The sequence below is a fragment of the Helianthus annuus genome, chromosome 9 (assembly GCF_002127325.2).
Source record: "Helianthus annuus cultivar XRQ/B chromosome 9, HanXRQr2.0-SUNRISE, whole genome shotgun sequence".
Taxonomy (NCBI): domain Eukaryota; kingdom Viridiplantae; phylum Streptophyta; class Magnoliopsida; order Asterales; family Asteraceae; genus Helianthus; species Helianthus annuus.
In genome coordinates, this window is record NC_035441.2 from 65,073,594 (window position 1) to 65,088,997 (window position 15,404).

At 38.4% G+C, this 15,404-nt stretch overlaps 1 protein-coding gene across 1 annotated transcript; it reads left to right on the plus strand.

The window, feature by feature from the left end:
* Positions 1-584: 584 nt before the first annotated feature.
* LOC110875832 lies at positions 585-2,237 on the plus strand. The gene is made up of 3 exons (XM_022124030.1): positions 585-757; positions 1,602-1,808; positions 1,895-2,237. The coding sequence occupies exons 1-3, from the start codon at positions 585-587 to the stop codon at positions 2,235-2,237; spliced, it is 723 nt and encodes a 240-aa protein (XP_021979722.1).
* The last annotated feature ends 13,167 nt before the right edge of the window (positions 2,238-15,404 follow it).

The window sequence follows — 15,404 nt, forward strand, 5'->3', positions numbered from 1 at the left end:
TAGACTATAATTGTTTTGTACTAATCGATCCGCAACGATACTACACTCCAAGAGCAAGATTCAGCGTCCTAGACTACCAAGCATAAGTATATGCTTACTTGTTAACCTACTTAGTATGTTGTATACTTAGTAGTGTATTATGTTATATTACTTACTTAAGCTTTTTTCTAAGTGTTTTCTTGGAAACCTGCGTACTTTAGTTATAATTCTTTCTATCTTCTTTCTCTCCATCTTTTCGATGTCATTCTCATTATGTGATTTTGTGGTATGAGAAAATGAGCGGACGTGGAAGAGGCAACATGAACCTGACTCAGGACTAGCTGACGGCCCTAATCAATGCTCGGGTGGCTAAAGCTTTCACAGCTCACCCAGGAGGTACAACTACCCATCCAAACCATTTTGGGATGTTTGCATCCTATTCTCGTGTCACCCTACCCATCTTAAACTTAATCGTTTCTCCCAACGCAACAGGTCAACCTGCTCCTACTCAGCCTCAAGTATGCACTTTCAAAGCTTTCAAGGAATGCAAGCCTCATCCTTTCAATGGCACCGAGGGAGTTGTAAGCCTTCTGCACTGGATCGAGATGGTCGAGTCAATGTTTGAGATCTGCGATTGTCCTGCTAACAGTCGAGTGAAGTTTGCTACTGCTACTCTTGAAGGAAATGTGCTTTCATGGTGGAATGTGCAAATTCAGATGCTCGGGTTGGCGGATGCCAACGCCACTTCCTGGAATGAATTCAAGGATCTGATTAGAGAGTAGTACTGTCACAGGGATAACATCCAAAAGCTTGAAGTGGAGTACTACAGTCTGAAGATGGTTGGATCTGAAATTGAGGCATACACAAGAGATCCAACGACTTAGTTGCTCTCTGTCCAAATTTGTCTCAGCCTTCCTACAAGCGAATTGAGCTCTACCTTAGAGGTTTAGTCCCAGAAATCCAGAGCTTGGTGACTTCAACAAATCTCCTCACCATCCAGCAAAATATCCGTTTGGCACATCGTCTCACTGACCAGTTGAGTAGGGCAAGCTTCCTCAGCGAATCAGCGCTACTACTGACACTTCTGGAGATAACAAGCGCAAGTGGGACAACAACAAATGTTCCAACTCTTCACAACCTCAAGCTCAACAAAGGAAGATCGAGGGAAACAAGGGTCCTAATCAGCAAACCAGTGGTTATCTGGGAAACCGCCCTAAGTGCAACAAATGCAACCAATACCAATATAGGTAGTAAGAGAAGAACCGCTGCCAGCGATGCAACAAGCTAGGACATGAAGCCAAGGACTACAGGAGCCCCTACCCAGCAAAGCAGAATTAGAAAGCCCCACAGCAGCAGCAGCAGCCACAGTGGGGAAATGTTAGAGGGTGTTTTCAGTGTGGTGATGAGGGGCACATCAAGAAGAACTGCCCGCAGTTGAACTAGAATCGCAACAACAACCAAGGCGCTGGAAACAACAACAACAATGGCGAAAACGGCGCTAGAGGACGCGCATTTGTGATTAGTATAGGAGAGGCAAGGAATAACCCCAACGTTGTGACGGGTAAGTTCCTACTCGAAGATCGTTTTGTTTATGTACTGTTTGACTCTGGAGCCGATGCTAGTTACGTATCATTAAGTGTTAGTAAGATACTTAGGTCTGCACCAACTCCTTTGAACACTAAGCGCGTCGTCGAATTAGCCAATGGTAGAAATATCGAGGCTACTCATATCGTTAACGACTGTAAACTTGTGTTGTCTGATCAGACTTTTCCCATCGATCTTTATCCTATCGTTCTTGGAAGTTTCGACGGTCTTATCGAAATGGACTGGTTATCCTAACATCGAGTGGAAATACTCTGTCAAGAGAAAATCGTCTGCATTCCACGTTCTATTGGCAAACCTCTTATTATTCAAGGCGAAAAGAGTGGTGTTGTCATAGGCATCACTCATTCCTAAAAGCCCAGAAACGTTTGCGAAAAGGCCATACAGCTATTTTAGCTCTCGTTACCGATACTCAGCCAAAGGAAAGGAAGATTGAAGATATTCATATCGTTCACGACTATCCCGAGGTATTCTCTAATGAATTACCTGGTCTCCCACCTCACTGTCAAGTTGAATTCCAAATCGAGCTTACCTCTGGGGCGACACCTATAGCTCGTGCGCCTTACCGATTAGCCCCCGCCGAATTGGAAGAACTATCCACGCAACTACATGAGCTACTAGATAAGGGTTTTATTCGTCCTAGCTCGTCACCCTAGGGAGCCCCAGTACTGCTTGTCAAGAAGAAGGATGACACTTTCCGTGTGTGTATCGACTACCGCGAATTGAACAAAGTGACTGTCAAGAATCGCTACCCACTTCCACGCATCGACGATCTATTTGACCAGCTGCAAGGGTCGAGTTTCAATTCCAAGATCGATCTGAGAGTGGGCTATCATCAGTTGAGAGTCCGAGATGAATATATCTCTAAAACAGCATTCAGAACTCATTACGGTCATTACGAGTTTCTGGTTATGCCATTTGGGTTAACAAATGCACCTGCGGTTTTCTTGGATCTCATGAACCGAGTGTGTAAACCTTACCTTGATAAGTTCATTATCGTTTTCATTAACGACATCTTATTTTCTCAAAGATCTAAGAGGAACACGAGCAACACCTACGTCTTATTCTCAAACTTCTTCAAAACAAACAACTTTATGCCAAGTTCTCGAAATGCGACTTTTGGCTTTGTGAAGTCTATTTCCTCAAACATGAGGTCAATGAAGCTGGGATGCATGTTGATCCAACTAAGACTGACTCTATTAAGAATTGGCCTGCACCTAAAACTCCGATCGAAATCCGTCAATTTTTGGGTTTGGTGGGTTACTACCGTAGATTCATTGAAGGTTTCTCGAAGATCGCTCAACCCCTTGCAACTCTAACCCAAAAGGGTATCACCTACAAGTGGATTGATGCTCAGGAATCCGTGTTTCAGCGGCTGAAGGAGAAGCTGTGTAGTGCACCTATTCTTTCATTACCTGAAGGCACTGACGATTTCATTGTCTATTGCGATGCATCCATCCAAGGACTTGGTTGTGTGTTGATGCAATGCGAGAAGGTCATTGATGACGTGTCACGTCAACTCAAAGTTCATGAAAAGAACTACACTATCCATGACTTAGAACTGGGAGCTGTAGTTTTCGCACTCAAGAAATGGAGACATTACTTGTAAGGTACCAAATGCACGATTTACACCGATCACAAGAGTCTCCAGCATATTCTGGATCAAAAGGAGTTAAACATGCGACAACGCCGATGGGTCGAACTCCTGAACGATTGTGAGTGTGCAATCAAATATCATCCAGGCAAGGCAAATGTTGTAGTCGATGCCCTTAACGTAAAGACACCAAACCTAAGCGTGTTCGTGCGCTTCAACTCACCATTCATTTGAACCTTCCTGAACAGATTCGCAATGCACAAGTTGAGGCACTGAAGGAAGAGAACCTGCTAGCAGAATCCCTTCGAGGCATGGAAAAACATCTCGAACTCAAGAACGACGGCATTCACTAACGAGATGCAATGTGGTGCTGAAGAAAGTCTCGTAACTAAATCTGATGGTATTCTATACTATCTCGATCGTGTTTGGGTTCCTTCTCGTGATAACCTTCGAGAACTCCTGATGAAGGATGCACACAAATCGAGGTATTCTATTCACCCTAGTGTTGTTAAGATGTATCACGACATGTGTACGTCTTATTGGTGGCCAGGAATGAAGAAAGATATCACCACCTTTGTTTCGAAGTGTCTCACTTGTTCCAAGGTTAAAGCTGAACATCAACGTCCCTCTGGCTTGCTCGAACAACTAGAAATTCCTGTCTGGAAATGGGAGAGCATTGCGATGGACTTTATTACTAAGCTTCCTCGTACTTCATCTGGTCATGACAGCATTTGGGTGATCATTGATCGATTGACCAAAACTGCACACTTTCTCCCCATTCGAGAAGATTACAAAGTCGATAAATTGACTCGTATCTACACGGATGAAGTCATTTTTCATCATGGTATTCCCATTGACATCATTTCAGACCGCGATGGTCGCTTCACTTCTCGTCTTTGGAAAATGTTTCAATCCGCGATGGGTACGCATCTCAACCTTAGCACTGCTTTTCATCCTCAATCTGACAGTCAAACCGAGCGTACTATCCGAACTCTAAAGGATATGCTTCGTTCTTGCGTAATCAATTTTGGTGGCAACTAGGATATGCACTTGCCTTTGATCGAATTATCGTATAATAACAGTTACCACGCGAGTATTCAAATGGCACCATTCGAGGCATTGTATGGTCGTAAGTGTCGTTCGCCTATATGTTGGCACGGGATCAGAGAAGCACAAATCACTGGTCCCAAGCTTATACAAGAGACGATGGACAAGATTTTACAGATTCGGGACAACCTGCTAAAAGCCAGAAGCCGACAAAAGAGTTTCGCTGACAAGCGTCGCAAACCTTTGGAATTCAACATTGGTGACTTTGTACTTCTCAAAGTATCCCCTTGGAAGGGTGTAGTTCGTTTTGGTAAGAAAGGGAAACTCGCTCCTCACTACGTAGGTCCTTTCAAGATTCTTGAAAGGATTGGCAAGGTAGCGTATCGGCTAGACCTACCTCAAGAGCTCAACAATGTTCATCCTACCTTTCACGTATTCAACTTAAAGAAATGTCTAGCTGAAGAAGGACTTCAAGTTCCACTCGAAGATCTCCAAATCAACGAGACTTTGCACTTATTGGAGAAACCCGTCGAGATCATGGAGCGAGGCGTCAAGCAATTGAGGCGCAGTCGAATTCCTATTGCTAAGGTTCGATGGGAAGGAAAACGTGGCACTGAGTTTACTTGGGAACTCGAAAGCGAAATGAAGACTAAGTATCCGCATCTGTTCATTGCATCTTCCTAAATTTCGGGATGAAATTTCCTAAAGGATGGGAGATTGTAATGCCTTGCTTTTTGTAACTTTCCTTAATTAGAAAGCTTGTCTTGTAATTCTATTTCTAGAAATTTGTTTCTCTTGTAATCGTACTTCGTTTCGAATCGTTGTAAACTGAGACTTTCATCGTAATAAAATTGATCATTTTATGTAAAATATACATTGTTTATTCGTATTTACTTATACATTCAAATCATACACTTATAAGTTCGAATCATACACATATTTGATGAATATTTGTTAACCTCGTAAACATGTACCTATCGTACGAACAACTAACGTAAAATTCATAACTTTGGACATTTTACGCGTGTAAATAGTTGGTTATTCATTTACGAGACTTAACCTATTCATTTATATGAGTTTAGTACCTAAATGTATGTTATTGATATATAATATACCTTGTATCATACCTAATACCTAAGTTAAGGGACTATATGTGGCAAAAAAATGAAACTTGGGTCGGTGTACTAAGCCCACGACCCGCGGCAGATGGTGATCTGTAGCCAGCACAATGCTGGTTGCGCATTGGTGCATTTTTGGTCTTCAACTCCCAACCAATTCACTTTAATTCACTCCCAACTACTATCCCCCCCCCCAACTATATATAGACCCTTCCCCACACTTATTTTCACTTTCCAATCTCTCAAACACTCCCAAATACTCTCAAGAATCCTCTAAACTTTCTGATTTTTGGCAGAAAACATTCAAGACTCAAAGTGAGTTCGAGCTCACTTCCTCACCTATTTTCTCCTTGTTTCTTCTTCCATAACACTTGGATAACCTCTAGGAAGGTTTTCACAAGATTACCATGGTAATCTAAGGTGAAACCTCACCATATTTGAGGTTCAAAGTGAGTGGTATTTTATGTTTTGTTTCATGTTCTTGTAACATCACTTTCTTTGCTAAAACTTGGTGGAATCTTGAATCCACCAAGCTCACAACTTAACCTATAGTTATGGGTTTGTGTTGAGATTGATTCCCACCAAGTTATGAGTTCAAAAACTCTTTATTTTTAGTTTATACATATCATAATCCAAGTGTTCAAAGCAAGCATGATTCATCATGTTCCATATGATGAACTTGTGACTTTTGAAGTGTGAACCATGGGAGCTTGGGCTTTTCACTCTAGTTCCACTCCTTCACTTGTGAACTTGTGTATAAACACTCAAGTGACTTCCTAGTATCAAAGTAACATAGCCCCGCCTAGCCTCCGACACTCAGGATTACATTTCCATGTCGTGTTGACTCACCCGGGTTAGGATTTACTTGGTCACTTGAGCATGTACTAGTTAGTTCTTTATTTCTTGTAATTCATGACCCTCTGAATCATCCTTGTGATGATTTTGTGTGGTGGTGAATCATATAAAGAGGTTAAACCTCCATGCTTGACTTACATGATAATCAATGATATTTATGATGGACTTAGTTTTAGGATAATATTATTACTATTTAAATATACATATCTATATAAACAAGGCTGGATTTGTGATGATAATCGAACCATGATTATTCATCATAAACATAGGCTATCATATCTACGATCTAATCTCGTTATTGATTCTAATGGGCAAATTGGGACCCATGAAAGCACACTTAACTTAGTGTCAAAAACGAGTACTTGGACTAGATAATACTTTTATACATATATACTTTGTGTACTTTAAATTCCAAATCCGAATCTTCCGTTTAAATTCCAGTACTTATACACCTTCGTTTACCCCATATAGGGTGATTTTGGTGTTCCATCATCCAATTAACAAAACTCTTCACGAGATTTCAAAGGAAGCTTTGCAAAACCGTGAGTACACTTGACCCTTTTTATGCTTTAACGCATTTTTGGGTGTAACATGTTTTACTTATTAAAATACACAATTCACACAAACTTATTCATTCACTCAATCTGTCATACATGTTATTTGTTATGCTTAGGTTGTTTATGCTAGAATACATGCATGCACTCTATTTGTCATTAACTTAGCTAGCTCACCTTAATAAATATAGCGCTATAGGAGTAGTACGCCGCCCGTTGGGGTATTGTTAAGATATTATACATAACGGTCTCAAAACCCCTAAACACTCACACCTCACACTAACACTTAAGTGATGCCGGTACCCGGCTATAATTTGTCGTTCGTTGTGGGTTTTGATCTCGTGATTATCGTTAAAGTTGAATTGAGTTAATACACTAATACGTGTGCATTGTGTATTTAATCAGAAATACCAACTCTAAACCAGTAGGTAAGACCTATCAACCTAAACCTGCAATGTGAATCATTCTTTCTTTTTACTAAACGCTTTGCAAAACCCTAAATGTTTTCAAGTTATATTTACAGTGATTAAGTCTTTGTAATCTGAAATTACTACCAGTATGTGGGGTTTTGTATACATCACTTGTCAAGCGTTATTATCGGATGGCAGGATCACTAGTAATATGACCACAGTCACATGTCTTGCCGAGTGACAAATATGTAGGATCGTGTGATGACCCGAACGAGTCGTTTAGAGGAGTTTTGATCTGTTTCAGATGCGGAAAATAAGAAACAGACGTCGACACAGCTTGTAATTCACTTTAAACTTGTTTTTTATTGATATAACAACGATTACAGTCACTGGATAAACCGGCAGCACCTCGGTATCCAAGTTCACAAAACGATACAACTGATTTCGCTCCAACCTGATATATAGACTACGTGATTCCGCTTGAACATGGCATGGGACATTTCAAGCGGCATTAATAACTTGTGATTCCGCTTGAAAGTGTCTTGTGCCATTTCAAGCGGAATTAAGTCATTTCAAGCGAAACCTCGTTTAATACTTTCTAACACCTATTTTCTCGTACAACGTGCCCTGATTTAACATATCTAGACTAAGACTCGATACAAGACGAAGTCGACAGATGTATGTACTAATAGACTCCCCCTCAGATGTTGACGGGTCTTAAGTGTCGAGTCTTCGCATCTTCAATCTTGATCAGTCTTTGGGCTTTAATCTTTCTATCTTCACCAACAGACTCCCCTATCGATCAAACAATCATTGATCCCAGAATCGCAATCTGGCTCTATCTTCTCTTGATCAGATTTCTTGATTCCTTAAGTTCATCAGCATCATCATTCTTAGAATCAGAACCTGGCTCTTTGTCATTCAGACTCCCCCTCTCAGTAAGCTGGGATCGCAGTCTGGCTTTCACAGGATCAAGATCATTCCCTGGCTCTCATCCTGCTCCTAAACAAATAACCTAGCTCTTATCCTGCACAAATCTCTACCCAAAAAAAAATTATGAAGAACACTTTGTGGATAGGATATTCAACCAATGATTTTACAATGATAAACTCTAATGAACCATTTCCAGGAAAATAGTTTTCATTTCAAATGATTTTTCTCATTTCATTTCAAAACTTCTCAAATAATTTCACCCAAACCATTTGTTCATCATGTTTAGCACTTGGGATTTTGAAAATCAACTTTTCAACATCAGTTGTCGAAAATCTTTTTGAATTTTTCAAAATTTATGCTAAAACACACTGAAACTCTTTTTGGATTTTTGAAATATAATATGAAAAGCAATAAAGAAATATTTACATACAATATTTTTGTGAGTTTGTGTAAGAGGATCATATCAGTTTTTGAGACAAATCACCAACAACATTAAGCTTCATTTCATTTTAAGTTCTAAACAATTCACTTAGATTGTCAGTATACTGATCCACTTAAATTTTCACACATATTTCAACTGTTTCGAGATACGATATTAATATTTTAAGCACTTAAACTTATCTATGTGTCCCACTACTTGAATATACTCCCGTATCCAGATCTCAATATTCAGTCTTACAGGTGAGTATACCACAGATGATATCTGTAAAGGGGTTAATTGCGAGGGACGTGAGAGCTCAGGTCAGAACTTTCGTTCAGCAGAGAGATGACGGCTTCGACTTTTGGTGTGTCCCCTTTAGAGGATCTTTTCTTCAACAACAATGATTATCAATTTTATTGTTTAATCATTTTTGCTGAGGGCTGCGCTATATTTCAAGCATTTGCGGAAAGTATTATGCGGGGACTAGATCAGAATTTCCATTCAGCAGAAGTCCCGGGATAATACCCCAGATATCACTGAGTATAAAGACCTACTATTTCAGAAAGAGGGACCTTTCAAACAAGATTTCGGGGGTTACCCATATATCCAACAAATGTTGCCCACGATATAAGCAAGTTTGAATTTAGGTTTATATCTTGTCACAATTTACTAAATGTGTAAAAACCTACTGGCATATCATCAGTGAGATTGTTTATCACATATTTAACTTTCCATTTCTTTAGCATGTTGTGACAGTCCACTGATGTACTATCATTTCCTCTTTTTGACAACAAGACTCATTTTTTATTTTATCATGTTTTTTGACTTTTTCAAATTTTCTAATGTTTTTGGATTTTCTGAAATCTTTACTCCCCCTAAAATGCAAACACATTTAAAGAAATTTGAAAACAAACTATACAGAAAATTTACAACTGATATCGAATCGCTTCAATTCTCCATCCACTAAGCATAAACAATCAGAACTCCCCCTTTCAACAAACTATTTTCTCATTAAGATTTCAAAACACTTAAGTTTGTTTTAATCAAAATGATTTTTCCGAAAAATAAGTTTTGTTTTCACCACTTGTAAGTTCGGGGTAAACTCATCATATTGTCCATTTTTAAACACATATATGAGAATTACATCAAGTTCAAATTAATGACCTTGACGAATCACTTTGTCGGAACAAACCTTTTTACCACTTGTAAGTAAACACTTGTAGGAATATCTCATCTACACAAAATCATTTTACCAAAAATGATGACGATTCCTGCTTCACACTTACCAACCTGGAAGCTCCAGTAAGTCACAATCTGTAAAATTTCAACAAACTTAAGTTTTTTCACAAAAAAAAAAAAAAAAAAAAAAAAAAAAAAAACTTTTTTAATAAGAATGATGCCGATTCCTAATCCGCGATTACAAACTTGGGATCTCCGGTAAGTCAGGTTTTTCAAACAAAGAAAATGTCTACCCAAGCCTGACCAGCCTTGGGTGATTTCAATTCTGATTCAGTCGGGTTATAAGTTCCTTTCTTTGTTGCATAAAAATCTCTAACCCCTTTGGCCTTCCCCTCGACCATTTTCAAAAAAATTTTCTTAACCTTCCCATTGAATGCTTTCTCAACATCAAATTCTTCTTTCACAGCATAGAATTGGTTCGAGATCTCAATTTTCCCAACTTTTGATTTAAAATTCTCAGCATTCAATGGTGGAAAATTATCATCATCCATAGGAGGTACTGAGTTTTCCTCTTTTACCTCAACTTGTGACTCCTCTGACTTTATGGAATCAGATTCATCGCCAACTTTCTTAGATAACTTTATAACAACCCATGTTTGGTTTTCTTTTGCTCTCTTTTTGTAAAAAATTTTCTTGGAACATTCACCAACTTCATAGGTTGAATTTTCAAAAATTTTGAACTTTTCAGATGGTGTTTCCTTTTTCTCAACAATTTTTCCTTTCAGTTTTTCAGATACTCCCTGTTTTTTTCTTGATATTCATCGGACAATTCCATGCAATGTGACCAGCTTCATTGCATTTAAAACAAGTTCGAGTATCTTTTCTGTGAAAAACTCATGTTCCTATTTTCTTCTTCTCAGCAAGAAACTCCTGGTTTGATTGTCTCCAGAACGGTTTCTTCTGTTCTTCTTCTGCACTTCCCCCTGAAACAAATTTTGTGTTTGTTTTAGAAATTTTGCCATTTTTAGAATTTTCAGGTGGAATAAAACCTAATCCTTTCCTTTTATAGGTACCCTTATGGTTTGGTTTCTTTTGAAAACCAGAACCAGAATTGTAACCCTTTTTCTTGTTTAAGCGTTGTTGAACTCTTGAAGTGTATTTTTTAGGTTTTCCAGTAAGATTTAAATCTTTTATTTCAGAAATATTAATTTCTGTCATTTTGAAAACCTTTTTGATCATTTCAAACCTAACACTTCTTATTGGAAACTCTTTATCAGAATATAATTTGTCAGAATCATTCAAATTATATGCTACTTCGAATGTTTCATCATTCAAATTCGATTTTGATAACAAAAACTCTTTACTGTAAACCCGTTTAACCGACGGTTTTGGACTGTTGACTGACGAACTTGAACCTGCAGACTCAGACTTTGACTCAGACTCCTCATCTGTATCCAACACCTGATCGACCACCTTTTTAATTAACACAGACTCATGATCAGTGTCAAACGATGTGAAAGTGACGTCAATGTTTTCCGGTAAACCATCAGTTGTTTCGGATTTTAGTTTTATATTGACTGCCTTTTGGACTTGCTCCTCATTTGGCTTTCTGGGAGAATAACCTTCCAAGATCGGAGGCGGAAACTTGTTATAGCTAACACTCGGTTTCTTACCAGTATCCTTCTTCTTTGACTTCTCATCCTTAAATGCTTCGAAACCTGCAATAGTTGGATAAATTCGATCAATAAGATAATCAGAACTAGAATAACTCTGTAATAACCGCCTGATTCTCTCATTCTCAATTTTCTCAGATTCCAACTCTTGCTTCAGCTTGGCATTTTCTTCAATGTAATGATTGATTGCTTTTTGCTTCGTCATCATTGTAGCATTCATCATCGTCAAAGCCTCTTCTCTCTCAGAATTTGTCTTTTGAAGACCGGTCACTGTTCTGTTCAAAACATCATAAGATTCTTTCACATAATTCAAATTAAACAGTAATTGATCCTTCATCTTCTCAAACTCTGCCAATTTTTCATCTTTTGCTGCACATTCTTTGCTAGATTCAAGACACTTTGAGCAAGGTTTGATGACTTCAACAATCTTTTCTACTTCATTGATTTTCTCAACTTCAACAACTTCTTCATTTTTAATCACCTTTTCTGTTTCTTCCATCTTCTCAGCAACACTCTCAACTTCATCATTTGAACAGCCTCAACTTCTTGAACAACACTTTCAGTCTTCATTTGCCTTTGTTCTTTTGCTGCTCGTCTCTCCTTCAGCTTTTCCAAGCGATCTGCAAAATAAAATTGAAAGCTTTCAGGAGATAAATGAGTTTTTGAAATATTAATATGTCTTTCTTCCTCATCATCACCACTGTCATCAGTTGGTGATTGATCAAATTCAAATGATTTATCAGAACTATCATCTGAAAGACTTGAATCGGATGGTGTTTGATCGAAAACAGTTGCTATTTCTGAACTTTCTGTGCTTTCTTCTGAAATTTGTGAGCTTTCTTCTGATGAAACAGACTTTTCATCTTCACTTGACACATTAACTCCAACAACTTTTATCCATTCTGTAAACATATCTGGTTCTTTTACTATTTTAGCAATGAAAGCTTTGAAGTCTCCATTTTCATCCACAAACCGATCCCAGCTGAATCCTTCAGGTAATCTTTCATCATCCTGATTGATTAAGCATGCTTTGCTGTCGGATGGAATGTATTTATCCCAGCTAAAATTTTCTTGATTCACTAAACACGCTCTCTTTGAAGCATCTTCTATCACTTTTCTACCATGAGCCACTTGTGATTCTTGTTGTTGTTGTTGTTGACCAACTTGTTGATATATGGCTTTCCGGTAGTAATCGTCTTTTCCGAATGGATTCTTTGTTTCACTTGGTTCTCGATTCTTGCATTCCCTCTTGAAATGACCTTTCTCCCTGCATTTAAAACAAGTAACTTTAGATTTATCAAAACCTAAAGTAGAAACATGTGCATCAAGAAAGTCATTTCTCCCGGTAATCATTTTAAACTTTTCTGCTCTCCTCGGAACACTAGCTAGACACCATTTGATGTCCATTAGCTCCATTTATTCAGTGTCTATTTGATCGTAATCCTCCTTCGTAAGCATAGGATTCCTGATCCTCCGTGCAACCAATCCTTCATACGATTGTAGCACAGTTGCAAGTGAAGACATATGATCTTTGGCAATTTCTTCAGAATAGCTTTGACCCTCTGGAAGATTCAATGCGATATTGCATTGTATCACACAACCACCACCTTTTGTGCTTTGAGAATGAAAGCTTGATGATGAACTCTTGGTATTAACACTCGGATATGAAGAGAAACCGCTGCTGCTGTTAGGACTTTGTTCAACATTTTCAGATGAATTTCTAGCACTGAATGCAGTTTGTATTTTCGGGCTTCTTTCAACCTCTTGAACACTTCCTTTGTAGTACATTTTCACGTCTTGTTGACCACTCGGATTATTCATCCTCGCGATCTTTTGATGTTCAAGGTCTTGACTCTCAATCTTCTCGATGAACCGAGAAATCGTTAGGCCATCATACTCTCCTGTGTTCTTAAGTATCATCAAAAATGTACCCCACTCTTTCTGAGGTAACGCATCAGCAAGTTTGTCTACCCATTCTTCTCTATCTTTGGTTATGCTTAACAACGACATAGAACGCACTAAATGACAATATCTTTCAATCAGTTTCTTTGTATCTTCCCCAGGCAAACTAGTGAAAAGATCAAATTCTTTCTTAAGAAGTGCCTTTTTACTCTTGATCATCTTCTCACTTCCCTCAAATTTTACTTTAAGAGCATCCCAAATTGATTTTGAGGTTTTGTCATGTTGAAGCAGTACAAAAATGTCTTCTTTAATGGCTTGTTGAAGTAAACTGAACATCATTTTTTCAGCTCTGTACATTTCTCATTCTTTATCATTGAACTCAGAGATTTGTTTTTCAGTTTGCAGTTCAGTACGTGGTAGAACATATCTCTTCAAAATACATTCCCACGATCTTAGATGGTTAGCTTGAACCCAGTTTTCGAATCTATCTTTCCATCCATAATACTCCTCAATGCTCATTAGCTTCGGGGGTTTTTTAGTAGTTCCGGTTTCATTTTCCAGAATCATGTTTTGAGCAATGGAAGCCGGAGTAATCGAAGATGTGGCGAACGCGTTGTAGAACTCTTCACTCATGTTTCAAACAGGTTCAAGCGAAATATCCTTTCGAGCGAAATCAAACTTCAAGCGGAATAACCTGCAAAGTCAACTTCAAGCGAGATTAATGTTTCAAGACGAATAAGCAGTTGAAGCGAAATAGCCTGATTTCGCTTGAATTTCAAGTGGAAAAAGGCTTTTCGAGCAGAATCAGATATTTCGAGCGAAATCACTGATTTCTCTTAAAACCTTTCATGCAGAATAAGGAATTTGGAGCGGAATCACCAAATTTGAAGCGGAATAACAGGTTTCGCTTGAAATTTTCAAGCGGAATAGTCCATCTCGAGCGGAATAAGAATGTACTCGTTCAAGCGAAATCACAAACCTGGTCCAATTTTACCATTTTTAAGCTGAATTTTAGACTGAAACTCTCAAGGATTTGTTAAAATGCTGTTTTACACAATATGTGAAAATTTTGGCCGATTTTAACTGTGAAAACTTGTTATTTTTGAAAAGAAGGTGTAGAAAAAAGAATTTTCAAGCTGATTTGGAAAGAACTCCTCCTCATGAGCTCTGATACCCACTTGTAGGATCGTGTGATGACCCGAACGAGTCGTTCAGAGGAGTTTTGATCTGTTTCAGATACGGAAAATAAGAAACAGACGTCGACACAGCTTGTAATTCACTTTAATCTTGTTTCTAATTGATATAACAACGATTAAAGTCACTGGATAAACCGGCAGCACCTCGGTATCCAAGTTCACAAAACGATACAACTGATTTCGCTCCAACCCTATATATATAGACTACGTGATTCCGCTTGAACATGGCATGGGACATTTCAGCGGAATTAATAACTTGTGATTCCGCTTGAAAGTGTCTTGTGCCATTTCAAGTGGAATTAAGTCATTTCAAGCGAAACCTCATTTAATCCTTTCTAACACCTATTTTCTCGTACAACGTGCCCTGATTTAACATATCTAGACTAAGACTCGATACAAGACGCGGTCGACAGATGTATGTACTAACAAAATATGGTTGAGTAATTGATAGATATAACCAAATGTAAAAACCCTTAATACTATAAATTATAACATTGTGTTTTCTGACAACTAAATGAACTCACCAGTATTTTTCACTGACGAAATGTTTTTAAAACACGTTTCAGGTGACTTACGGTGAAGAAAGGAAAAGGTGTCGTAAAGCACTTCAGCTTAAATAAGTGGCTATGTAAACCTGAAATAAAAAGTATTTCTGTAAATCAAAGATTTCCCAGTGAAATTCCTTTCTGTAAATACGGGGTTTACCGTTTACCCCACAGTTTATGAAATAAAAACCTGGTGTTTTGCAAACTCTGGTAAAAATTTTCTGACACCCGGTCTTGACGATTTTTCCGCTGCAAAATAATAAACACCGGTAACACTGTTGTCTGCCTCGGCTCCTGAACCGGGGTATGGGTCAGGGGTCATGACAATACTTGAAAACTAAAATGCCAAGATGGATTCTTATGGTTATTGTCATGGAAACCTTAATGGGAGAGGTA

Bases quoted from the DNA above. Each gene is read 5' to 3' on its own strand.
- LOC110875832 (XM_022124030.1), top strand. From the start codon at position 585: ATGGTCGAGTCAATGTTTGAGATCTGCGATTGTCCTGCTAACAGTCGA. The intron at 758-1,601 runs GTAGTACTGTCA...AGCCGATGCTAG, and splicing joins TTCAAGGATCTGATTAGAGA to TTACGTATCATTAAGTGTTA. The intron at 1,809-1,894 runs GTTATCCTAACA...TTATTATTCAAG, and splicing joins GGTCTTATCGAAATGGACTG to GCGAAAAGAGTGGTGTTGTC.